This window comes from Ammospiza nelsoni, chromosome 11 (assembly GCF_027579445.1).
Source record: "Ammospiza nelsoni isolate bAmmNel1 chromosome 11, bAmmNel1.pri, whole genome shotgun sequence".
Lineage (NCBI taxonomy): Eukaryota > Metazoa > Chordata > Aves > Passeriformes > Passerellidae > Ammospiza > Ammospiza nelsoni.
Genome location: NC_080643.1, coordinates 13015962 through 13042879, shown reverse-complemented (window position 1 = coordinate 13042879; position 26918 = coordinate 13015962). Strand labels below are relative to the sequence as shown.

Here is a 26918-nt window from a genome sequence, read left to right as displayed (position 1 = left end):
GGCATTTTTCATTTGATAAAAATCAACCTACCTACTTTATCAAGTAAAGTGTTCCCAATCAAAGGCAAGCCTCATCAAGAACAGCAAAGATGACTAGAGCTTGTGTTGCTTGTATTTGAGCCAGAAACAATTAGTTATAACACTGTTAGTAATGGGTACCTTTAATACTCTGACTCAGCCTTCTGTGTGTTTCTTTCCCTTATATTCTGCTTTATACCATCCATCCTCTCTGCTCACACAGAAACCTGAGACTGGCAGCCTTTAAGAGGCAGTTAGCTGCAAGTTCAAGGTATATTCCAGATCTCAGGTATTAAATTCCCTCAGCCTGTTGACCTCTTCTATTCCCAGGGAAAATGCAGGCTGCATCACTGGGCAGGACTTCAAAACAATTAGGGACAGGGATGAGACACCACTGCAGCAGTGTCTGATTTCTTTCCTCAAAGAAAGAAAACCTACAAGACATGCTTCACTCCTCCCTCACAGCTTTTCTGGAGCACAACATTCTGTGTTGCTACGGGTTATAAACACGAGTTAGGGAAATTAAATAAGTACCTAATCCAAGCACTACTCAGTTAATTAATGCTGTGCTGTTAACAGGGCTATAACTGCATGTGTTTCATGAGAATTAACGAGATTTGCTTGCATTAGCATGGCCTTACATCTCCCAGGTGACAGCAGGAGCCATGAAATGGGGATTTTTGCCAGCAGTGCCCAGAGGGGCTGGGCAGGGACTCTGGCACTGGTGCCTGGGGGCTCTGGTTGTCACGCATCACCTCCAGCACCCTCTCAGGATGGGCACAGCTTGTGCCCCACTGCTGAAGCCAACTGCACCTCATGGGGGAACTGCTGATGGCTTGGCCCAGACAGGGGGGATGTGGCCCTCTGGCCTCCCAGTTAAACGGACTAGAACTGAACTTGCAACAAAAATAAACACAGCAAGTACACAAATCAGCAAAACTTGCGTGACTTTGTGAAGACAAAACTCAAATTACTTCAAGATGATCTTTACAATTACGTTAGCAAGTTCAATAGAGCATCGGAGCTGACAGCTGCAGCTTTGTGTGCTGAGGAGCCGCAGAAGGCGGTGACAGAGCTGCTCTTCAGCCTGAGCCCCTCTTCCCTCCCATTCTCCAGCCATTACTCACACCAGGGCCATGAAGATATTCATTGCACAGTATTGGGAAGAAAGATAGAAGTGGAGCTCTGCTTTGTGTCTGGGGGTGGTTAGGAGACACTTCTACTGCTTTTAGTTCATGATTCCCTCCCGTTGTCCCTCTTCCATTGTTCCTCTCCCCAACTTCGCAAACTCCTCCAAATACAACGTTTATAGCCTTGACTGCTCATTGTGCAAACTCCTCCAAATACAACATTTATAGCCATGACTACTCATTTGATGTGGACTACACAAGGATTAGCCAAATGACACAGGCCACGTTACGGGGCAGATTTCTGTACATCTAAGATGAGGTCCACATATTACTCTAGTTTGCTCATTTGCAAACATCTGTAGCAGAACACAGTGATCTTCCACTAAAAACAAAAAAACAACCCGCACAAATGGAGCCAGTTCCATTTGTTTTCCATATATGGGAAGAACTCACTCTAAACAAATTTAATTCTTGACTCCAAGTGGAATTGAAGATGCTTTTCAGATAAGAAGTGGTAAAATAAAATCGCAGAAGATCACAGAAGATGATGTTGTTATTCCCTTCCTGCAGCATTCATCTAATTTTATGTTTCACATTGGGGCAGTTTGGCCTTCTCTAAGACCAGAAAGACAGCAGACAAACAGCAGTTGAGCGGTGGTTAGACTGCACTCATGAAACCCAGCAATCATAGCTCAAGGGAGAAAATTATTTCCTGTCAGAAATATAGACTGAAACTGCCAAGAAAATCTCTCCAAAGCTACAAACTTATCACCATTCACCCATTAGACTTGTGATGAAGAGAAAAATCAAAATTGCACCACGTAAACCATGGATGGAATAGCACGCAGAGAGAAAGAAAAGACGACATAGCCATGAAGTCAGCTTGAGTTCTAGTAAATAGTTTGTTCTGAAATCACATTTCTAAAAAAATCAGAGAAGTAGGTAAAAATACAGTTGCATTTACAGCCTACCCACTGTGACATTTTTTCCAGACAGCTGGCAAGATTTCACTTTAGCTACAAAGCCATGTCTTAACAATCCTGTGGATTCACTCATCTCTCTGCCCTTGGTGCCAGGACATTCATGTGTGATGAGGGCCTGGCTTGGCTTTGGGACACCCATGGGGAGCAGCCCAGGGAGCACAACCTGGGAGCCCCAGGGCTCCAACCTCCCCAGCTGCACTCTGCCTTTCCTCAGGCTTATTCCACCGTTAAAATGCTTTCAAAATTAGGTAACCAAGAAAAAAAAAGTTTTAGAGGTGATGTCCCCTGGGCTTTTTCAGAAGTATTTGCCCAATGACAGCAAATTTCTCTCCCTGGGAAAGAGTGTTCATCTCCTTTGGTACCAACAGTGGGAAAAGGGAAAAAAGCCTGCACAATGTGATTTCCTGATTAAGCTGCTCATCACCTGTAGCCTTCTTGGTCTGTTCTAATCTATTTTGTTCTATTGTGTTTTTCTTTTTGCAGTTTCATCTGCTGACCCCAAAGGAGATCCAATTTATAACTGGATGGCTGGTTCATAGACACCTTATCAAAGATTTTCAGATGTGAAACCTTTGTCCATTTTTTCACACTGGTATCCATAGCAGATAAAGCATCATTATTAATGCCTTATCCATTGTGTTATTTCAATGTCCCAGAGAAACACAGACTGGAAATTTAATTATCTATTGTCACAAGTCACTTTGTTACGCTATGAAAACAAAACACAAAACAGATTAATTTTTTAATAGAGCTCCAGAACTCTAAACTTATCAAGTAATGAGAAACACAGTAAGAGCTGAATCTAACTATAAGTTCTGACATATGTCCACTTAAAATGATTAATGAGTAAGAAAAAGAAAAGAGACTGCATGCACAAATGCCAGCCTGAACTGACATTAAGACATACAGCTATTTTAAATATTTTCCCTTCTAATTACCTGTATCTTACTACTGCAAAATATTCACCATACAAAACCCGATTGGCTCTCCTGCCTCTCTCAAAAGCAGCAGGCAGTCAAATAAGCTCTGAAAAGCCAATTCAAATGCCACAAAGTAAAGCAGCACTGCTGTTTCTCCCACAGAAAATCCAAATAAAGCTCATTTACTTCTCTTGGGTGTATAAGACAAAGATATTAACACTGCAGCAGAGTTTCTCTATAGCAATATATGAACAAAGAGACTGAATGCCCCAACCTGCAGTCACTGCTACAGCCTCCATTATATTTGCTCATATTTTAGTAAGAGCTCAAGGAAGGGGCTGTGTCCACACTAACTCAGCTTGTTCTCCATTTCAAGAGTCATCTCCAAAAATATGAAAAAGAGAGCTCAAGAGTGCACTAGTAAATAGAATTCAGGATATGCCTCTTTGTTCACTACTTTCCAAGGACCAAAATTATTTTCCTGGACCGACTGGCTGATTTTAAGACAGCTTTACAGCTGAGGCATGGCATTTCCCATCCTACAGGACAAAGACAGCAGCTCACACAGACCAAAGCCACCGAGCACACAGTTTCAGGGCTGTGTAGGGTGTTTGTGAGGCATGAGAGGCAGAGTACAGATCACACCATGGGTCCTAGCAGGGCCACATCTGGCATAGTGACAGAAAACAACTCCCATCCCTTAATGCCGCTGAGACAAAAAGTTTAGCAGTGTGTTTTGGGATCTCAAGGTGCCCCTTTGCTGTCCATGGCCATTCAAGATGAAAACAGCATCATTTGTCACTGGTTCCGTGCCACGCAGCACATCTGGAATCAGGGTGTTGGCCGTGTCTGTGCTCTGCTCTCAGCAGGAGACGATCTGCTGGTGGAGATCATGTCAGCACTGCTGGAGATGAAAACATCCAAAATAGTGTCCATGACTGGCAACTTTTATTTTGCAGCATATGTCAAACTCCTGCCTGTGACGTGGCACAACTAGCTATCGCATGAGGTAAGGGCTGCAGGACATACTTGAACATACAATGCAATTGTCTGGGAGAAGTTAATGTGACTCCCCTCTGCGAGACACATTTCATGACAACCAAGTCCTGAAAACTGCTCTTGCTCACTCAAAACTGAGCTGAAAGGGCTTCTCAGAAGGTGGGACAAAAATTTCCAGAAGAAAACTGTAAATGGAAAACCTTTAAGCAAACACCAATATTAACCAAACTGGATGCAGAATTACTAGCATGGGTTGGGCCTCCTCAGAGTAATGAAGCAATTCCCTTAGAAATGCCTCTATATGTTCAGAGCCTGCTCTTAAAGCAGATTAGCCATGTTGTCATCTTATGTGAATACCAGTTTTTGCCTGGGAAAATGAGTTAAGACCACACCAAAATGACTCCAGTGAAGAGCTCTCAGCAGCTCTCATAACCTCAGGGATGCTGTTGTACCAGCAAAAGGAACCAGCAAAATGCGGACTGGCTTCCCAAGGCTCTTTTACTGCAAAGCACAAATACAGTTTATGAAATTGAAACACACTGAAGAAATGCTTCCATCAGACCCCAGCATGGTGATACAGCTCCTCAAGGAGAGAAAGTCATTCTTCATCCCTTCCAACATGGAGCTTAGGAAAAATTCACATGTGATGTGAGTCATCTTCCCATTCAGACATGAATTCAGTTTGTCCTTGCTCGAAGGATGATCTAACCCTTACCTTCTCCAGGCTTTCTCAACAGGGGATGGAGGCACAGGGTAGAGAGGAGCTCAGAGACAGAGGTGAAAAGAGGAAGGAAAAACATACACAAACACACAGAAAAGTGATAATTCTGGAGCTTTCCGCCGGGAAGCCCCGTGCCACTGCACAGCAACAAAAATAACCCAGGGGTTCCCTCTCTGCTCTGGCTCCCTGTGAGGAGCCACTTTAAAGCCTTTAGAACATTTGCAGAGTTGGAGAGAAATGTTTTTTGTTTAACTTCAGCTACTTCAGAAATGCCTGGGGCCTGAAGAAACATATTTTTGGATTGCTCCTAAAGAACAGGCTGAACTTTGAAGTTCGGGGAATTTTTTTCAGATCAAATGTTGAATTAATAAACACCAACATGACAAATCAGTCTGAGAACTGGGGAAAAATTAACAATCACTAAAAAAAATCTTTTTGAATTAATTAATTGCGGCATATTGTTACTTACTCTAATATGCTGATGGGTCTGGCACTTCAAGTCCTGTAAGCCACGCTGCAAATGTGTTTTGTATCCTAACTAAGCACTTTTGATATTATTGCCTATTTTTTCCTACAATGAAAAAGGCATATCATCACCAGCATCAGCCTGGGTAAGAATGAGATCAAAACTAGTTTACTTATGGATGGTTTAAGAAATGCACACAACAATTCAATGCAGCTGGAATCTAAAATGTTGTGTACACAGCTTATTCATAACAGAAATTTCATCAATGCCACTGAATTTACCTTGCACTTTCTTGTTGATTGCAGTGTCCCACGTGACTTATTTTCCTTTCACTGTATTGCAAGAAACAGCTGGATAAGGAGCTCTGGAGTCCCTGGGAAGCCATGGGTCAGTCAGCTGCAAGCCACACACCAAATATTAATTACAGCTATGTGGTCAGAGCCCTCTGCTAACACTGCAAATAGGAACAGGATTGTGCCAGCGTTGCCACATCCACATTTTTGTATTCTTGCCTCAATTTTCCTCACCCTATTTTCAGAAAGAAAATCATGATTCATTTCTAATAGGTGCCCTAGTAAATAATTAAAAAGTGATAATGTAAAACAATCTCCCTCTATAAGCACTGGTAAACAACAGTTTGCTCACTGCTGCAGTTCCTCACCATCCCAGGCAGATGTAGAGAGGGAACTATTCAATATTCTTTCTTGTAGATTTTAGGGTCACTTTTTTCAGGAATTGTGATTCAGCAGCAGACCAGAAGCGTACCTGCAGGGACCACTGGAGCAAGTTGGCTTCTCCAAGGATCATTTATTTATTAAAAAAAAAAATGTAATAAAACTCACCCTCTAAGATCCTAGTCTATTCTCATCAACACAAGCCAGGTTAATTGCACCAGGATATTCCCACCATGGGATGGAGCTGAGAGAGGAGAGCTCCTACTGATTTCCTGCCTGTGGACTCCTGGAGCAGAATCAGCTCCCTGGAAAACCCAGTCCCAGCCCTGAGCCTGCCCTGATGGACAGGGTGCTTTGATTAACACCACGAGTGCTGACCCAGAACATCGGTGCCTCAAGGAGGATTCCAGCAAACATCTGGTACCATTAAAGATCTACACCCTGAGAGGGCCAGGGCTGAGGGATTGCATAGTTCCTCTCCTTGGCTGGAACAGCACACAGGTTTGAATGTTAGTGGAGTAACATTTAAGGAAATCGGCATCAGAATAGGGAATGAGGAATGTGAAGTTATTCATTTAGTGGTTTCTCTAATGCTTCTCCTTTTAATATTTGCAAATTTAATATTTACACATGCAGGTCTTACAAAAATTATGTTACAAGGAACAGCTTCTGTACTTCTTATAATAAACAACCAACCAAAAATACATGGTATGTATAGCAGGGGGTTACAGCTGGCATCCTATATTACTTCTTAGAGTCACTTATCTAAGATCTAGTATCTATAAAAAGCCTCTCTGTTTGCTATTTACACAGGTGTCCTGGAGCATTATATAATCATGTAGCAGATCAACATAGCCTTAGGATCTCAAAGTATAATAAAAGTACATTAGGATAGTGATGCAGAGGGAAAGAGTTGGCTACCATTTGACACTGGTCTTTTATTCCTTCCAGAAGTTCACCTGGGCATGGAGGATGGATGTCTTTAGTTCTTCATGAGAATAAGACAAAGGAAAAGTATCTTTTTGTAATCTTGTTTGCCTAGATTTTTTAAAATGTACAGTCAAGATGGCTCCTCACATAAATGTTTAAATTTTGCCACTCTTATTTATGCTCTGTGGTTCCACTGAACTTGGCAACAGACCTCCTACAGTAAGGTCCACAAGCCAGGGGTCTGGTAAGATCTGAACTTTCAAGAGTTGGACTGTAAAGAAGTAAAGCATAGTGACTTAAAGTATTCAAAATATACACCACCAAGGAGGACAACAAGACATGAGAGATGACAGAATCTACAAAAGGCATAGATGTTTCCACATATTCTCTAACCACAGGAAGGATCAGAAAATATATTACAAATTAAAGCAGATTCTATGATTAACGAAAAATGCCCTCCAGGAAAGGCATCTATCATCCCTTAAAAATAAGAAAAAAATAATGTGATGTATTATCCATAAAATCCTCCACAATGACTAATCTATCATTTCAGTCAGCCAAATCCTGAAGACAAGGTTTGAATTCTAACAAGGTAACAAAAAAATCCACTAGAATGTAAGAACAAGGGACATATTCAATTCCTATTACATCTGGCTTCATTAGAGCTTATTCTGCTTTTAATCTGCTGTAATAAAGTCCTTAAGTTTGAGCAAAGATCTTAGACTTTGACATGCTCATATAGAAGTATACATTGCATGCAAATGACATGGCAAAGGCAGCACAAGTACATCAGACCTTGTTCTTACTATGAATGAATTATCTCCTCCATTCATTAAGTCCTACTCTCATTCTTTTCCAGAGCATCTGCTATGCAGGATCAGCACTGGCTCTTTACAAAACACAACATCAGGAGGAATAAATTTCCACCTCCGATTCCCTAGGCTGTATACAGCTGCTGCTGATGCCAATACATTGCAGCCTCACCCAGCATTTTTATCAGATATTCAGATTCACATATACATTAGAAGACAGTAGCAAAAAACCAAAAGAAATTTAAAATCCATTTATATATAATTATTCAATGCAAATTGTCACACTTTTGCAAAGTTTTTAGAAAATCTTATCACCTGTTTGCAAGTATAAGCATGTCATCATGCCTACTGAGGATTGCAGAGGTCATAAGGAACAAGCATTCCATATAATGCATATAACTACCAAGGAATTGCTCCCAGACTCCTGCCATTGGATTTTGCCCACTTGAACATATATAAATCAACTGGCACTGTGGTTTAAATGGACATCCTGTCCTCGACACCAGCAACCATTTCCCTGCTTGACAGCTATGCAATACCAACTCTTAAAGCATTTTTTTCTGCATCTTGCACTGCCATTTTTCTCCATGGTGCTTTTTGGAGCTGATTCTTAGGTGATGGTTTTACTTCCAGTTCTTTAACTCCTCAAACTTCATTTACTTACAGGCCCTTTACCCACAAATGTACTATGCAAGATGAAAATATCAAGGGATTACTTTGATCCAGAAAACGTATGCAGAAACACAGATATTCTCAATTTTATATGAATGGCAATCAACACCAATGGAGACTGCTAGCAAAGTCAATTAATTTACTCCCCATAAATTGATCTTTTCCCCATTTTCTTCAAGCATTACTAGGTCACATCTCACTGAGTAGCAGCTTTCTTTTTCATGGTGTGAACCCTTTTGCCCAAAGAAAAGCACAAAAATACATCTGAACAGTATTTTACAGCATTAATGACCTCAACCTGCCTGCCCCAGGTAATGGCCAGTTCAAGTTTGCTCAGGGATTACCCTTCACTCCTCCAAGGCTGCTGATTTACAAAGCAAAGAGATACTTGAAAAGCACTAGCACTATTTGCCTACTAAGCATTAGCTCTTCTGAGATCAATAGTCATGGAAAGTAAATCCCAGCCTATACTTGAGAAAAGCTATATAAAGTTGCAATTTTCTGTATGAAAAACAACAGGAAAACCTACCAGGAGACAGGCTTGCTTGAGTGGACAGAAAAAGAGGCAGAAAGCAGCAGCAGCAGCAAACAGCAGCCAAGACTTTTAAGCAGCTTTTAAGACTAATAGCTGCTGTACTCTGCTAACAACTGCCCAGGAGAAGCAGGAGGAAACCCTGAGGGATGGGTGGTTTCTGGAAGTGGTTCTTGCCATGGAACCTGTCACTGAGGTCTGGGGGTCATTGGAGGAATGGCACAGAAAGTGTCACCTTTTATTGAGGGAACCATATCCTCAGCTCAGGGTGTTCAAGAAAATTACTGTAAAAAAAAACAGACCAAAAAAAAAAAACAAAAAAAACCAACAAAGCAAAAAACCATCACTTTAAAAGAGATGGACGGTTGGTATGGAGTGCTTTATGAAAACAGAACAAAACCAAAAAAGAGCTGTGAGCCATGCTATGAACTCTAGTGTAGAGTTTGCATTTTTAAAATTCCTCGCAATGGATCTGGAATAAATCAGCAATGGGTCAAACCGGTTCAGAAAGTGTTTGAATAACTGCCCATGGAGTGGCCAGAGGTTCTCCGTCAGCAGAGTATTTTGACTGCTGCTGTTCAATTACCATTTGAGAAAGCAGGACTGCTGGGAAAGACAACACAAGGTAAACCAACACTGGCTACAAAAGCAATCAGTGCACCAATATCCACAGTGCACAGCCCGGCCCCAGAGACCTTCCCAAAGCAGCTTCACCTCGCGCTGCTCCGAGCCAGCAGCCTCCACACAGCCAAGGTGAGGGGCTGTCAACAAATCGGGGCAGCCCGAAATATCTCATTTTATCTCCATAATAGAAACTGTAATTGACAAATCATTATTTTACATTTATAAAATATATGATGAGGAACATACCACATGCATTCTAGACTTTCTGTCTGCACTGGAAATCAGCTGGGAAATTAGGAGGTATGGCGTAGAAACATCACTACGAATATACCGTATTACTGCTTTTGCAGCTGCAGCCCCAGAATTTGTTTCACAATAATTCAGTTACCCATGTTTAAACAACCAGCCAGCAGAAGAAAGGCTGATATATTTCATATGCATTCTCTTTGAGCAGGGGGGCCTTCACGTCTGGTCGAAAAATGTCAGGCTCATATGACACCACCAGAGTCAGGAGAGATGCCTAACCATAACTAAAAGCAGAATTTGGCCAACACAATTGGAAAATACCAGCAGAGTATATACAAATGCACACACGCAATCTCATATAAGAGCAGAGCATGAGACAGATTGGATTTTTTAATCACACCTTTAAAGAAAACAACATTTCATGTACAAACCTCTCACTGCACTCCTATGTGGATCCTTTATCCCACTGCAACATAAACAGACATACCAGAGTCTGGAGTAGGGAAGAAAGATTTTTCTTTTTCTTTTTTTTTTTTTTTTTTTTTTTTTTCCCATTGAGGATTTTAAACACAATTTAAAAAGCAAAAGAACAGATCTGGCCTGCCTTCCAAACTGACTTCAATAATAGATAAACAGTTTTAAGACTACCACAGTCAGCAAGTACATACATAAGCTTTACATTAATACACTTACCTATATTTTTAGGACAGCTTCATTTTTCCTCGTTGTTCTTGGTTTCCTCCAGCATATAATCCACAAGAAAAAAAACTAGGCAATTTTCCTGATTCACCAAACCCATGCTTTTACAAGGAATAACCTAATGGTTTAAATATTATTCCTCAAAACTTCTTATCCAAAGGAAAGCAGCCTTTCTATCAGCTTCCATACCAATTCCTACAAGTTTTGTATCATCTTTCTAAGATCATTCAATCAAACCAATCCTCCAGAAAGGAAGGATTTTAGCTTGCATCCTGCATGCAGTGCCTGACTTGAAGCTGCCACTCTCTTCTTCAAGTCTCGTATCTCTGATGCACTCATTGGTAACACCTGAGGGCTTTGGTACTTTACAAAAACAAAGTGGATCTCAGGACTGGCAAAGACATAACCAAACACAAACATTTGAAGTTATTACTAAAAACCAAGATTCTGAAACAGCTTTTTTAACAAAATTAAACAGATAAACTTTGGTGCAAATTAAAAACAACTCTCTTGTATCTGAGCCCATAATGACTATTTTGAATACACATTATTTACTGCTGGCAATAAAGAAGTTTTTTGGTAACGTTTCTGTTATTGGGAAAAGCTTGAATACAATCCAGTCAAAAAAAAATGCTGACTTTCCTAAATAGGGGCTGTGTTTTTGCAATAAAGAATACTGGTCAATATACAAGTGGAGGAAAACTGAACCAGATGTCAGTAATAGGACCACAGAACGTTGCATTTGCCCAGAATCGCTATTTTAAACACATGATGTTGGTCTACTGGTTTGTGGGATAATACATTCTTGGCAGCCAGAAAGAGTTTCGATATGTTAGAAGGTTATCCTTGAGCAAAAAAAAAAAAAAAAAAAAAAAAAAAAGAAAAGAAAAAAGGAGGAGGAGAAATGAGGTAAAGAAAGGCCACTAAATCATCAAGTTACCTATAGCAAAAAAAATATCATGACTTAAGAAATCAGTTCAAAGACAAGCCAGTGGCAAAACAGAAAGCTAGGGGTTCATATTAATTTTTGTTTTCTGCTTTACCTCCTTAATACGAATACTTCATTCATCCTTCATTGCACTTTGCCTTCCTGGCTTTTTTTTTAAGGATTCTTCGCTTCATTTGTACTCAGTTTCTGGAGAGTTTCCACCTTGCAGCTGCACCCAGGGTGGTCACAGCCATGTGGGGGAACCATCCCCACACCCAGAGCACACAAACCCAGCACGGAGGGCTTTTCCTCCTGGAAACCTTCGCTCACCCAGGGTCCTGCTGCCCCAACCCCTGAAGGCAGCCCTGCAAGCCATAAACACACAGGTAACAACCCAGCTCCCTGTCCACTGGCAATTTAGTAGTTGCCCACCTCTAAAATGCTGCCTAGCTCAGAGTCACAGTTTCTGAGTGGGTTCTTTGGTGTGTTTTTTGGTTTTGGGTTTTTTTCCCCTTCTATCTGTAAGTCTTCTTAATACTGAAATAAAACTTCAAAAAGTACTTTGTATGTTTGGCCAACAAACACATCCCTGTTTTACCATGTAATAAATTTAAAAATCAACTCTGCTCATTGTCTTAACAAACCCTCCTCTGAAAGATAATTAAAACCACTTCCCAATATACAACCAACGTTTTATTTTTATAGTCTATCTTCAATTATGGCATAATCCTTTCTTTTTCTTTTAACCAGTGAAATATACAAATCACACAAGACAGAAATATGTACATTAAATGTACAGAACAGAGGAAAGGACATAGAAGATTTACATATCTGAATGACAGGTAAAATATTTTACATTAAATAGGGTTTTAATAGCTAGGATCATGAGATTCAATTCTGCTCAGACAGAAGTCACTAAAAAGGAACATGAGGTGATTCAGCAAATGAAAAAAAAGATCATGGTTTTTGTACAATAAAAACCAAAGTGACATATTCAATGAATTAGTGCTTTATTTATTTCTCTTACTTTAAAGATATTCTTTTCAAACATCTGAAGATGAGGGGTAAATATGTCCTTGTACAATAAATTAAGAGCAATAAAGCGCCATTAAGAAGCTGATAAATGATCAAGATGAATTTAATGATACAGCTTAAAGGCTTGTGAAAAGTCAAGGCTTTAGTACAACTAGGCTAAAGTGAAAGGTTTTCTTCACTTGGTATCTTCAAAACCATTTTCTTGTAGGATGGGACTGAGTTGGAAAGTGGCATCTGAACCAAAGATGAAATCCTGTGTAGTTACACAGCCTGGGGGGAACACATATTGTTTGACAAATAACAATTCTCTGTCCAAAAACTGAAAAGCAAGGGCCGAATGCAGCACATTTTGGAGTTGGAAGGGGTCTCCTTTCAGCAATAATCAATAATGCCCTTAATGTGAGAGTGGAGTAGAAGTGATCTCCAGACTGGTATCAATTCAAGTGCAGGGTGCTGCCTCTACCAACCACCCAAGGAAGTCCTGAAACTGGGAAGAGGCTTACTTCTTTGTGATTATCCTTAAAACTTCTGAACATTACAAGTTCTTTAAAAAATAAAAATTAAAAATAAAAACCCACCAAAAGCTTAGAATCAATCTAAACACCTGAAGAGATCTGAAAAAGAAAATAAGGGATGAACTGCCCCTTTAATTTAGATGTTTTATTTTTTTCTAAATCATTAAAATATATATGTACAAAAAGCTTTGAAGTAGCAGACACCAGAGACCACAGCTCTCCCATATATAAGTAACTGCTCGAGTATAGTCTGAACAGTTGTATAGTGTATATCTGCAGTATATTATCTAAAGCATGTGTATTAAAGACATAGGATGATAAATTTGGTATTGCTGCAACGTTTCATTGAACTATAATAGTCAGTTAATGTTATTAAAATATGAAACTACTGTCTCCTTGAGTGAAAGCGTTCCCAAAATCTGTTCCCAAAAAATAAAAATCAGTCATTCCAAGAGCGGATATCTAATGATTTATTTTCTCACATAAAATTAGAGGAGTTATTTGTCAAGCTGTGTTTTGAAAGACAGCCAGCTCTTACACCATTTTAAGGCATTTTCAAATGTGGGGAACTCTCCTTTCCATGGGCTTTGCAGGCTGGGAAAGCAAAGCTGTGTGTGAGCATTGCCCAGCCCCAGTGCTGCGGGCAGCCTGCCCCGGGCTGCTCCGCGCCCGCCGGGACACACGAGACACCCGAACGTCACAATGGGCTGATGAGGCCAAGCTCTGCCTTCAAGAATATCTTTATTATTTACCAAGGCAGATTTTTTGTTTTTCTGGGTGTTTTTTTTTTTTTTTTCCTGTCTTGCTCGGTTCTGGAACCAGCCCCGGTGACTCGGGGATAGCGCAGTTGAAGCCTTTCTGATCCTTTGCTCTTTGCCCTTGTGATGAACATACCCCTTATTTACAGAGCCCTACATGCGCTCAACAGCTTTATACACCCTACTCTAGGAACCCCTAATGTCTGAACCTAAAAGTCATGGACAGCTCTGTGTGCTCCTCACATCCATAAGGATGGCTCTAACATCCCAAGCACATGACATGGTTGCTCTGTCTACTGCACGTGTATTACGTTCCATGGATCTAAATTAGGATATGTCGGCTTTTCCCCTCAAACTACTCTATTGTTTGTAAGAAAAGTCAATTTTTTTTTTTAACTTTGTAAAATAAATATTCTCAGATTCTCCCCCATTATTGCCAAAAATATAAGCCTCACACAGTTCTGGGATGGACGCAGAGAGGGTTTCCAGGCACTTCTCTTTGCAACCTTTATATTTTTCTTTTTTCTTTCTTTTTTTCTCTTCCTTCCCCGCCCTTTTTTTTTAATTTTCTTTTTTTTTTTTTTTTTTTAATTTTCTTAAAAGAAGACGAAAACTCCTTGGACTCTATAAATAAAGTGGAGATAGTCCTGCTGAAAGGGAGAAGGGCCTGCACCCCTTTGCTGGCAGGCGGCTGCAGCTCCTCCCACCTCGTCCGTGCCCTATTTGCACACAAACTGGTCCACGATCTCTGTGCACAACTTGCATTTCACGTAGCAGCACCAGTGGAACTTGCAGTGGCAGCGCTCTCGCTGCACCGTCTTGAACTGGTCGTAGCCCCGGCCGCAGCACATGAGTTCACAGCCGTCCATGCCCTCCGAGGTCTTATTGCACAGGCGGCCCTGGGTGCCCAGGGAGCCGGTGCTCTCGTTGCGCACGCAGTAGTCGGGGCTGGGGTCGATGTACACCAGGTCGTGGATGGTGGGGGCGTTGAAGCGGCTGTTCACCTGCACCAGCTTGCCCCGGCTGTTGAGCTTCATGGCGGCGGCGCTGTCGTATTTCTCCTTCAGGGCGTCGCCCACCTTGCGGAAGTCGGCGAGCTGCAGCCAGCAGGTCTTGAGGCTGCACGAGCCGGAGACGCCGTGGCACTTACAGGCCACGTCAGCCAGGTTGTACACCGTCTGCAGAGTCGGGGAGAGAAGCAGGAGCCGTGATCAAAGACTAGCCCGGCCGTGGAGTGTTTATACCCCTCATCTCCTGCCCTCCGTCGTAGCCCCTCCACAATATTCACCTTAGCATCCCTTCCCCTCCTCCTATTCAGTGAGAATGATGAATAAGCTGACAACCCCCAGGACCCCAAAGATCCAGGAGGAGAGGAGAGGAGAGGAGAGGAGAGGAGAGGAGAGGAGAGGAGAGGAGAGGAGAGGAGAGGAGAGGAGAGGAGAGGAGAGGAGAGGAGAGGAGAGGAGAGGAGAGGAGAGGAGAGGAGAGGAGAGGAGAGGAGAGGAGAGGAGAGGAGAGGAGAGGAGAGGAGAGGAGAGGAGAGGAGAGGAGAGGAGAGGAGAGGAGAGGAGAGGAGAGGAGGTCTCACCAGCCTCTCCCCACAGCAGAGACAGCCACAACAGCACACCCAGCCCAGACAGCAGCATCACTCAGGCTGCACTCAAATTTTAGGAATTCGCTCTCATGCCAGCAAAGGATTTTGCTGTTTCATTGAGAAATGTAAAACATTTCCTTATTTTCTATCTGAGTTACTGTCCCTATTGATCTCTGCTTGAGGCTGCAATTAGTGAAAGAGTTAAGACTCCTTTTGTTCCTGGCTCAGCTGCAGCTGATTGTCTACTCTTGGCTCGGCATCCTCCTATCCCAAACACTGCTCTGGAAGAGAGACTTCATCCAAGAAGAAACCCCCAAACACCTATGGGTGGGAATCAGAGCTACATAGCAATATCCTCTTTACAAAGCTTTGGCAGGGAAACCTCAGTCATTTGCCCTGTACAAATAAAATAAGAGTCAGTGTTGACACTGACCCAAAAATCCTGGGGTCTGACACATTAGATGATACTGTAGACAGCTTCCACCCAGCAGTTACAGAGTCTTAACACTGCCAAATGGCACTGCACAGATGAGGCTGAGGAAGGAAAAAACTCCTCAAGTCTCTGTAAGCAACTGTGAAAGTGTCATTTTTCTTCTTCCTAATAGTAATTGGCCTGTCCATTGCTCTCAGACTTCCTCCTCTTACATTTAAATACTATTAATTTTCAATTATCTTTCATCCTTCTTCACCTTAGAGCACAAGTGCAAAGTCTCAGCTGACTATTGTTGGCACTTCAAGCTCTAGGAAAATAATGATTTTGGCTCTTCATATTCAGACTATTAAAAAAAAGTTTACACCCATTCATTTAAAGCATTTTTGAGATTAAAGAAACCATGAAGACATGTTCAACCACAGAAGGCCATGTTTTCTAATAGCAAAGAGAAGCTTTTCACATACTCTTAAACCAGGCAAAGAAAAAAAGTCAGAACAATCTTGTGGCACAATTCCAGCCTGGGAAGCCCAGCACACCCCTCTTCCTTCCAACACACACTGTCCTGGTTGGAAATACCAACTAATAAAATTCTGTTCTACAGAGAACCCACAGCGAGCAGGGCACTTCTTATGAAACAATACAGAGGGAAACACAACACGCTTTGGTCCCAGCCTCCCCGTGAGGAAAGCAACAGGACTGTCAGACAACCAAAAGCAACACCAACCCATGCACTCCCCACCTACCCACCCACACCCCGCGTTTGCCGTTTTCTCATTTTGTGCATCAAAACAAAGACAAGCAACACCAACCCATGCACTCCCCACCCACCCATCCACACCCCACGTTTGCCGTTTTCTTGTTTTGCGCGTCAAACCAAAGACAAGCCATGGTGGCTGCTCTGCGCCCTGCTGAACCACGTCCTTCCCCAAAAAGAAGGGACGAGGAGGAGCGTGGGGACACGCTGTGGCACAGACACTCACTCTTCTGCCGGCCTCGTTGTTGTGCAGGTTCATCATGATGCGCGCGCTCTCGTAGGAGCCTCGCTGGTAAACGCGCTCGCGCTCGCGCGCGTCCACGAACTCCTTGGCGAAGCGGTAGCCGTACTCGATGTTGTCGCCGCAGCCGCCCCACAGCCAGTCCCGGGGCAGGTCCTTGGGCCGCGCGGCGCGGCTGCAGCCGCACGAGGACAGCTCGCCCTCCCGGCACGCGCGGCTCATGGCGTTGACCACGCCGGCCGCACTCACCGCGTAGGTGAACGCCGTCTCCCGGCTGCCTGCACGGAGACACAAGCGGGGTTAGGGGACAGCCACCACTCCCTCCCTTGTCCTCCCAGCCCGCTGATGGGCCGGCAGGACCAAGGCTCTCCAGAGCCACCAAGTTCACGCACACGGTAAAAAGCAGAGTAACCGTGAACCATGCTGCCAAAACATCCTCACTCTGAAAGAGCCAAGCCAAGCCAAGCCATGTGAGCACACACAGTTTGTCAAGAGCAGAAAACACTTCTCTTTCATGCCGGTGAGCACCTGGATGAAAGTGCAGAGTGGAGGTGGGTCAGGGCCATGAGGCCAGCGGGGCCAAAGCAGCCATGCCTGCGTGTGAGGGGAAGGAAGGGTAACAGGCTCCCTGTCCTTCAGAAGAAAGAGATGTTAAATACATCTTTTAAAAGTCTGGTTCTTAAATTACTACTTTTCAAACGTGATTGATGCACTTCACCCACTTATTCCAATTTATTTAAAGTTCAAGCAATTTATGAAGTCTCCCAGTATCAAAAGAAGCACGCAGCAGAATAACGCACAACTTTTCACCCTACACATTAGCCAGACACTTCTGGAGGAGACTATTTAAAACTAACAACAACCTGTGCTGGTTATTATCCACCACTTCAGCTCTTGTGAATATGGCAAGGGAGCCCACGGACAATCATTTTTACAAATTACAGGGAAGAAAAAACCCTTGGCACGAGGTGGCCTTGAAGGTTTTCTCCTGCATCTGGTGCCCTTAAATGGAAATGGAAAACCTCAAGTTTCCAGCTTTCGTTAAGAAAAAGTTACAATACCCATAATGTAAGACATGGCCACATACCATCCTATTGACAGTATCAGATCCCACCTCATTAAGTGTCTGACTTCCCCAATCACTTTTCCAAGGGTGCCACAAGTTCTGAGTACAACTAGCAGAGCTTGCAGATAGACAAACACAAAACTTGCACCAGAGAGCAACACTTGAAGTTTGTTTTTCTCCTTAAGACACAGCATCCCAATGGGTCGTTTCCAAGAAAGATTCTTGGAATGACTAAGAATAGACTAAATATTTTTTTTTCTGTTTATATGATTTAAGTTTTATTCCTAATCTTTAGTCTAATCAATAGATCAAGCTAGATTTTAGTCTTGGTTTTACGTGATTTTACTTAGGGAACATCATGACCTTTAAAAACTAGGATGTTAAGAGGCTGTGTTTTGGGCAAATCATATATATTTAGACAGCAACATTTTAGGCAGAATCTCTTTGTACAAGATGTATCATGACAGGTCAAATCTAATAGGAGCTTTCAAGCACTTATGAAACATAAATAATTTGAAGTCTGGTTCATATTTAACATCAAGATGACACCATGATCAGAGCAGCTTTGTTAATACAACAGCTGTCATCCACTGGATTGATTTTAGTACTAGATGCTGGGTTTAAATGGGAAAAATCAGAAATCTTATGTTAGGAAAGATGAGATTTAAGAAAGATCAGAAGCACTTTGCTACCTTACAGTGGTGTATACTCACAGACACCTGCTCTTGGAAGTATCTACATGAATTGTGGGTATAAAGGGTTACAGGAGTAGCATTTTCAGTTAAAAAAACATTGGCTTTATGTGGTGACTTAAGCCTTGCATCTACTGCAAACTATAGCAGGGGGAACCTCATACAGATTTTAATGTTCCCCTTTGCTCTGTAACACATATTTTTGGATTAATTCCTTAAGCAAAATTTCCACTCTATTGAGAGGAAAGAAACGTGGTCTGCTTTGGACCACAGGACTCGCCTCTTCCATTCCATTTTTGTTCTTTTGCATGTTTAGTTAACTCATGCTTTCTCATGGTTAACTCTGTCCCTTATTGTGGGATTTAAACTCATAAAGCTGACTATTTTTGACTCGTTTTCATTATTAACCTGGAACAAATTTTAAAGAACTTACTCTCAGTGGGAAGGAGAAGGAAAGGCTTGGGTACAGGAAGGAGAGTTGCCCTGCAAGTTCCCTCCTTGAGCATTTAGGCAAATTATAAAATAGCATCAGCTGCTGAAGTGCACTTCAAGCCAACACTGCCTCAAGCCATCGACCCCAGGAACACATTAAGAGTGATGGCTCCACACGGATGAGTTACTCTGAGTTTTCTTTTTTTCCTTCTTTTTTCAGTCTTTAGGCACAACTGTGCTTTCCTTCACTGTCAAACATATCTGTCTTTTCCCACAGTCCAGGATTTCTCTCTATTGTAGCCATGGCAAGCAAACACACATTCCAAACACGTTCGAGTCCCCTCTCTCCCATATATATAAAACATAGAAATGGAACTGTTCAATATACACACACTGTAGGAAGCCACCCACAGAGCAAGGCGCTGAGCTTTACACTCCATCTGAATAAGTCTGCAAGAACAGAACCTTTTTTTTTTTTTTTATACCTGAACATAAGATACAAAATGTTCTTTGTCTTGCATTTTAAAAGCATTCAACATCAGGCTGAAGGCAGAACAAGCTGGACCCCAACCACACGGAGCTGTAGGGGGAGGATCCAGTGATTTTGTTTCCTGTTAGCACTTAGCAAAGCCCATGTGCAGCCTGCACAGGGCTGGCCACAAAGCCAGGAGACGGCAGCGAGCACCGTGGCCTGACCTGGGAACCAGCACCCGAGGAGAGCAGAGCAGAACACAGGCCCTAAAACTTTACAGTTCAACAAGCCACAGAGCAAGTTTCCAAACCCAAGGGCAGGTTTATTTGTACAGCTTTAGCTAACTGCAGGGTAAATCCTGGAAGAAAGACTGTCCATTGACACACGGGGCCGTGGCTGTGCCGTGCCCGGGAACTCTCTGGGGCGCAACCAAGGGCACGAGGCACAGCCTCCCAAACAATGGGCACTCAGAGCCTGCACCCTGCACTGCTGGCAGCAAGGGCATCTGACAGCCCAGCACACAGCCCATGGCAGGCTGAAACCAACGGGATCAGGCTCTGAAAGTGCCCACTCTTCCCTCCACACAGAGGAACACCGGCTGGTCATTACTGAGGGTCAGCACGAAATACCACAGCTGCTACACCTCCTTCTTGCTCTCACTGAACACACTCTTCATGCTCCCACTCCTGAATATGGCTATTAACCCTGCTTCCATCTGCAATTAGAATAAGTGGCTTAATTACATGATGAATTGCTGTGTAGACATCAGCTAATACAGTCATATCCAGCAAAAGGGTGCAGCAAAGTTATTTAACTTGAAAGGAGCCACCTTTAAATAGATCTGTCATACTTGGGGAGGGCAGAAATATAGATTCCAGAGACAGACATCACAAATCATGGGCCCCATCCTGTGCACTCCTTCACACCAACAGTCCCCCTGAGCAAATTTTCACTTGCTTGGATAATAAATAAGGGCTGAAGGATGAAGGCCTAAATTTTAAACAGATTAATTTTCTGACATTTTTTAGACTAGAACAGAGAGGCGTACAGAAGAAGCTTGCTTTCATGTTTTTACACTCTTGCTTGCGTAAGGTAAAAAAAACCCCAAACTCTATGGAGGGTTAAACACTGTGCTTTATAAAGCCTAGGGAAGGTTGTTTATCTAAAATCAAATGTTCCAATTCGGTACTTTCATGCAACAGATTTTTTTCTATTTGTCTGACAATCTCCAAATAAAAACGTCTTTTAACAAAAACTGAGACCAAATGTGAATTGATGCATTCCTTCAACTTTAACTGGAGTCAGCCCAGTTACAGACAAACCCAGACTGAAACCAATTTTAAAACTTTTCCTTTTTCTAAAGCAGGACAGAAAAACACTGCCATAAAAGCTTTGCTTTACAACCCCAACTAAAAAGCAGTGCTGCATTTGCCAGTGTACTGCTCACATCTTAAAGCATCACAAGTGTCACCCAGAAAAGTAGGCATTTTTCAGTTGATTACACAAAATCAGCAATCTGCCTTGAGAAATTCAGAAGAAGGTTTCACCATAGACCCCATTCAACAGCACTGGTTAAAATTTTACCAAGGATTTTAAAATACTACAAGATCCTCAAATGCTTATAAAGTCAGGCAGCACATGAACACTGGAGAAGGCCTTTTCAGAGAGGATCTGATAGGGGAAGAGTTGGGTGTCCACCAAATTGTGATAAGATTTAAACAAGAATCTGTCTCTCACCATGGACATGATTCCATCAGATGTCAGTTACAAGGAGAATCACACATTTTACCATGATAGAACTCATCTCATGAAAATTACCCTGCTACAGTAATTTAAAAATAAATCTGTTTTCCTTAAAAAGAGAGAAAAAACCACTGTATCTGGAAATAAGCAAGGAGGAATTGCCTATAAACACTAATCGACAGAGCAGCAATTTTCAGTTAACCTCTGGACCAAGAGCGATTTATTATCCAGCTGCTAACTTTGGAACTAGACATGGACATCTTTAATTTTACAAGACGCTGCTGGTTTTAATTCTTGTAGGTTGCCTTCGTTTTGTCTCAGGTTCTCTAAAAAAGAGATTTCAGGGCCTCATTTTCTCTCTCCCCTATTCCCATATGCAAATATATATTCCTACTTTGTTTTCCAAGACATATGGCTGGACAGTGGTGGGAAATCACCTCCAGCTAAAAATAATCCAGCTCCTTTGCCAACTTTTAGAAACACTTGATTGTATACAGTACTCAGTAAGAACCTGGCAAGAGATTCAAGTGCAGAACAGTGTGTGCCATACATATCCTCAGACAAGAGTTTAATCATAAAGACGTTGCTTCCTACCTATCTGCATGACTCTGCCAAAAACAGAGTTGTTGTCCACAGTGCTGCAATTCCATCTTCTGTGTCTGAATTGATACTGGCACTCCTTAATGCCCGTCTTTGCGCCCTCTCCAATGAACTGCATATGGTCCTGATACAACTGGCAGAGCTTCTTCTGTCCCTGGGAAAGCCCTGCTAGCTGGCTGCACAGGGGCTGGGCTCCTATAATGTACACCTCTGACATCTGAACAGGGTTCATGGGGTTCATGGGGTTCATCCCTAAAGACCTGCACAAAGAAAGAGTTGCATTAATGAACAGAAGACTTCAAAATAAAATAAAGCAATTTTTTAAAAATCTATAAATCCCAGACACGTATCTTATACATGAGTATACAACGCCTGTTTTTGTTAACAAGTGAGAAAAAAACCCAGACACATAAATATAAACTTTTGTTTTAAGAACAGGACAGAAGTTACTGTGGTTATCACCATACATTAGAGACTGAAGTACGACACAGACTTGGAAGACGTGCACCTAGGCAGTCTTTTACCAGCTTAAATTGACACAGTAAAAAACCAGAAGCTCCAAACAATTGCAAGGCCAGGAAAATAAATAAAGCAAAAATGAAAAAAGCTCTCCAAATCCCAATTTATCTTAACACATATTTTATACTTAAGTCTGGGTTTTTCAGTCTGATCTCTTATAAACAAATAGGGAAACCTTTAGCAAGCCAGAAGTAGAAACTTGCTACAGACTAGTCTAGCTTCTTCCAAATGACAACACAGAAACATACAGGCAAGTATATTCATTCTAAACAAAATCAACTTTGTTTTCTTAATTCTTAAAGTGCTCTTCACATGATACATTTCAATTAAAAAGTAGCTATTAATCCAAAAGGCATCACTGGAAAAAGCAGACAAACACCTATTTCAAGAACTCTCAACATTGTACACTATACAGATAATTTGCCAAAGTGGGAATTTAAACGTACTCCTTTGTAACGAAATATATTTGTAAACATTTCAGTTACAGAAAACTTCAAACTGAAACTTTAACTTTTTTTTTTAACAAATCAGCATTTTCTCTTGTACATGCAAACCATCTAACGTAAGGGAGTTGAAACATCTCTTTTAAAAGAAAAACAATTATAGTGATTTAAAGATGATAAAATTCATAGAGAATCCACCAGACAGCATTCTAAAAACTGTGTTTTACTAGACGAGATGTTGCACATTTACCCTCACTCGACAGACCCGTTCTACTCAACATATTCCAACCAGAACTTCTCCCCTGCTGCCTCGCTCCGGCCGCACTCCCGCAGAAACAAAGTACAGAAGAAGCACAGAGACATTGAAGCAAGCAAATCTTGACACCCCCTTCCAAAAGCAAGTCGATACGAGACGCTTACCACCAAGAGCTGGCTTCTATTACAACCTGGGTAAAAGAGGAGAAAACGGCCAGAGCCACTACGAGGTAATGAGAAGCCATTGTGCTGCCAACTGTCCCCACAGCACCTCCGTGGATTAATACTGCACTGGATTTCTGGAGGGGGGAGAAAAAGGATCAGATTGTTTATTGCTTCTCAGACCATTTTCGAGCATTCAAGTTTAAACAACGGAAGTCTCCGGGCCCCTTTTAACTTGACTCTGCCTCGCCGGCCCTTCTCCGCGCCGAGGCTCTGGTGCCAGACACAGGCGCAGCTCCCGCGGCACCGGGCAGAGCCCACCCCGCAGCCCCCACCCCTCGGACACCGCCTTCCCGGGGCGCCCGCCCGTCCCTGCGCCCCGGCCCCGCCGCTCGCACCCCGCCCCGGCACGGCACGGCCACCGGAGCCGTCCCCGCTGCCCCGGGGCGCAGCGACCCGCGGGCATTACCCCATGGCAGCCCGCGCCGGGGACACGGAAGGCTCACGGCTGGCTAAAGGCGGCTGCAGGTTCGCACAGCGAGCCCGACAGGGAGGGGGCCGGCGCCTCGAGGGGTCGGTTCCGCGGGGGCCCGAGGGCTCCCGCCCCGCGATGATGCGGCCGCTCCTTGCCCTGCTCCGTCGGCCCCTAAAACATCGCGGCGCGGCCTCGGGGCTCCCGCCCGCCGCGACCGCCGAGCTCCGCGCTGGCACCGCGGGCACTGCCCCGACGGCAGCCCCGGGGCCGCTACCGGGCCGGGGAGGTACCAGGAGCGACAAGGGGCAGCTACGCGTCCCGACCCGGACCCTGCAACAACCGGGCTGCCGTCCTGGAAGTCAAAGGCTTCCCCCGACAGGTCCCGCGATCACCGTCTGGTCCTCACACGGGACTCTCTCACTCTCTCCCCAGAGCCATTCCTGGGGTTGATTTCCCCTCCCCTCGGAAGGAAAAAAAAAAAAAAAGAAGAAAAAAAAAAAGGACATTTCGACACTTGGGGGCTCCCTATTCCCTATTCATTCTCCAAAGGCCCTTAACGCTGAATTGAAGGTGTTCTTAATTCTAATTTATTTCTGTTTGCGAAGGACCGGGAGGAGCGGAGCTGCGACAGCGGGGCGGACACGGAACCTGCCCGGGCACACGCGGGGGAGCTGCGGCAGCGCGGGGACCCCCACGGGCCGCTCCCCGACACCGCTCGGGGGCCGCAGCCCTGGGGCGAAGCCTCCCCGCGCCGTGCGGGTTAAACATCCATCCCCTGCGGCGGGAGATGAGCCCCCAGGTCCCCGCTGCTGGGGGCGGGTAAACGGGGCCGGTCTCCCGCAGCAGAAAGAGCCCGCCCGTCCCACGGGGGCTCGGTCCCGGCAAAGGTGCGAACGCCGAGGGCGTGCTGAGCGAGGGACGAGGCGAAGCGAGGAGCGCGCGGGGCAATCCGCGACACCCGACAGCGCGCAACGCGCCGGGCTCTTTTCATCGTGTTACTTCTTGAAACAATGACAGTCACAAAGGAGCGCCACCAAAGTGCCCGAGCCCAGCCCGAGGAGGTCGGAGACGCCGGTGCCCATGCGGGACGCCGACAGCTGTGCATCAGCCCGGCCCAGCAGCCAGCCCGGGCAGAGCCGAGCTGCCGGCGGGGCAGAGCCGGGAGCGGGGCAGAGCCGGGAGCGGGGCAGAGCCGGGAGCGGGGCAGAGCCGGGAGCGGGGCGCTGTCCCTGCAGCAGGACGCGGCCGCCAGGGTCAAAGCGCTCTGTCCCCACAAGGCCGGGGCGCCCCGCGCTCGGAGCCCCCGGGCCGGCGGTGGCGGCTCGCTCCCAACAGGGGGCGGCCTCGCTCGGTGGCTCTGCCCTTCCGACGGCAGCTCCGCGCCGCTGCCATCGCCCCCCGCGCTGCGCGCACCGCGCCGGGCTGCGAGGCTGCGGAGGAGACACCTGCGCCCGGGGCCGCGGACAGCCCGGCCCTGCCAGCCCGGCCCTTCGGCACGCAGCAGCTGACAAGGTACCACCAGAAACAACACACACAAAAAGCCCACAGTAAAAAAAAAAAAAAAAAAAAAAAAAAAAAAAAAAAAAAAAGAAAAAGAAAAAAGAAAAGAAAAAAAGGCAGACTGCCCAGCAGCACGGAGCACTGGAGATGGGGAGTGTGAGGCACCGCGCTCAACTCTGTAGGGCCGCGGAGATTGGGTTTTGGTATTTAACGCACCCCATGCGGAGCCCGCGCTCCTTGCCGAGATGAAAAGAGAGGCTTTTACAGATCCTGCACCGCGGGATCGCCTCTGATCCTGTTTTACACGGGATGTCTGGAAAGCCTGCGAAGGCATCTGGTTTTCTAGGAGCACTACCAGCGGGCAGGCGGCATCCAGAGCCCGGCTCCGGGGGGCTGTAAACCGCGGGAGGCGCAGCGGCTCCGCGGGGACCCCCCGGCCGCCCCCTGCTCCCCGCTGCGCCTTCACAGCCATTTGGAGGAGCCAGAGCACGTCTCACGTTTGCAGGGAAAGGCACGGGTCGGGTCCCGGCCCAGCTCTCCCCAGCGGAGGCGCAGAGGGGCTGTTTTCCCGGGGGTGAAGGCACATCGTGTCCTTCCCTCGGCGCCCGGGGACAGCCTCGCTCCTCGGCCCCGCTGAACTCCCCGTGACCCTCCGAGCGCAGCCCATTTACCATACAACTGACAATTAAAAACAAACAAACAACAAAAAGCCAACAGCCTTTCCAACATGGAGTCCTCGCAGCGCCAAGGGGACCCCGAGGAGCCGCGCTCCTCCGCGCTGACCCAGGCGGGACCCGCTGCAGATGCAGAGTGATAATCTCCAGAAACTGAGAATAAAATTAAATGGGGGGGGGGGGAAGGGGGGGCTGACTCCGGGTCCTCCGCTGGCCCCCAGCCAGTTCTCCTTAAAGGTACAGGCCACCATTAGCCGACGTTGGGCTTCTCCATAGCGATCCTCCTCGGGAAACTTTGGGAAGTTTGGAAAGATGTCTTTAAGCTCGCGTTAGGAGCCGCTGCCAGAAAGATGCACCGGGACGCGGCGGGCAGAGCGAGCCCAGCAAGTGTCCCTGCGGCGGGCAGCCTCTCTTCGGGGGGAAATTTAAAAAGAGAGGGAAAAGCAGAAAATACAAGAGCTTTTCCCAAGTGGGGAGCAGAACTCTCCGCGGTGGGTGAGAGCGGAGAGGCAGCAGCACCCGGCGCTGGCCGAGGAGGGCAGGAGAGGCCGCCCCGCACCTCGCCGAGCGCAGCCCACCCTGCGCGCCCGCGGCCCCTGCGGCGCGGAGCCCCCGCGGACTCACCTCCATCGCGCGGGATCACCGAGAGGGAGCAGCCAAGTAATCCAAGCGGAGCGGGAGGAGAAACGGCGAGACGAAAGTAAAATCCTGGCTCGCAGGAGCCGGGCGGTATCGTCCCGAGCCGCGGCCGGGGGAGCGCGGGGGCCCGCGGAGCTGGCGGGGGGCGGCGGGCGAGCGGCCGCCCTGTCCGGCGCAAACCGAGCGTGTCCGACTGCGGAGCGGGGCACCAGTGCAGCCTTCTTTCCAAGGTCCATCAGCAATCGCAGTAATTAGGGCTTTCCACCAGCAGAAGAAGAAGGAGGTAAAAAAAAAAAAAAAAAAGCCAAAAAAAAAAAAAGACCAAAAAAAAAAAAAAGCCAACCCAACACACGCACACAGCGCCCGTGGGCGTGATTGTGCGGAAGCAAATAAAAATCTTCACAAGCGGCAGCGAAAGCGCCGCGGGCGACGATCCGTCCCACCAGCCCAGGTGGTGCCGCCGCGGGGCTCCCCGCGCTCCCACCCGGCTCCGCCGGCGCTCGGGCCGCCGACCGCCCCCTCCGCACGGCGCGGACCGGCCCGCGAGAGGGGGACGATGGAG

General features: G+C 45.4%; 1 protein-coding gene across 2 annotated transcripts; it reads right to left on the bottom strand.

Moving 5' to 3' along the window:
- Nucleotides 1-12347: 12347 nt before the first annotated feature.
- WNT5A (Wnt family member 5A) lies at nt 12348-26642 on the bottom strand. Of its 2 annotated transcripts, none has more exons than XM_059479994.1 (5): nt 26342-26642; nt 23072-23205; nt 21684-21949; nt 16670-16962; nt 12348-14840 (listed from the first exon to the last, which is right to left on the bottom strand). In XM_059479994.1, the coding sequence occupies exons 1-5, from the start codon at nt 26345-26347 to the stop codon at nt 14382-14384; spliced, it is 1158 nt and encodes a 385-aa protein (XP_059335977.1). In that variant the 5' UTR covers nt 26348-26642; the 3' UTR covers nt 12348-14381. The 2 variants fall into 2 exon arrangements, with proteins under 2 accessions (XP_059335977.1, XP_059335978.1); XM_059479995.1 differs by lacking the exon at nt 26342-26642 and adding an exon at nt 23538-23564.
- Nucleotides 26643-26918: the final 276 nt, after the last annotated feature.

Bases quoted from the DNA above. Each gene is read 5' to 3' on its own strand.
- WNT5A (XM_059479994.1), bottom strand. The intron at 21,950-23,071 runs GTAAGCGTCTCG...TTCTTTGTGCAG, and splicing joins ATAGAAGCCAGCTCTTGGTG to GTCTTTAGGGATGAACCCCA. The intron at 16,963-21,683 runs GTAGGAAGCAAC...GTCTCCGTGCAG, and splicing joins TGGCAGAGTCATGCAGATAG to GCAGCCGGGAGACGGCGTTC.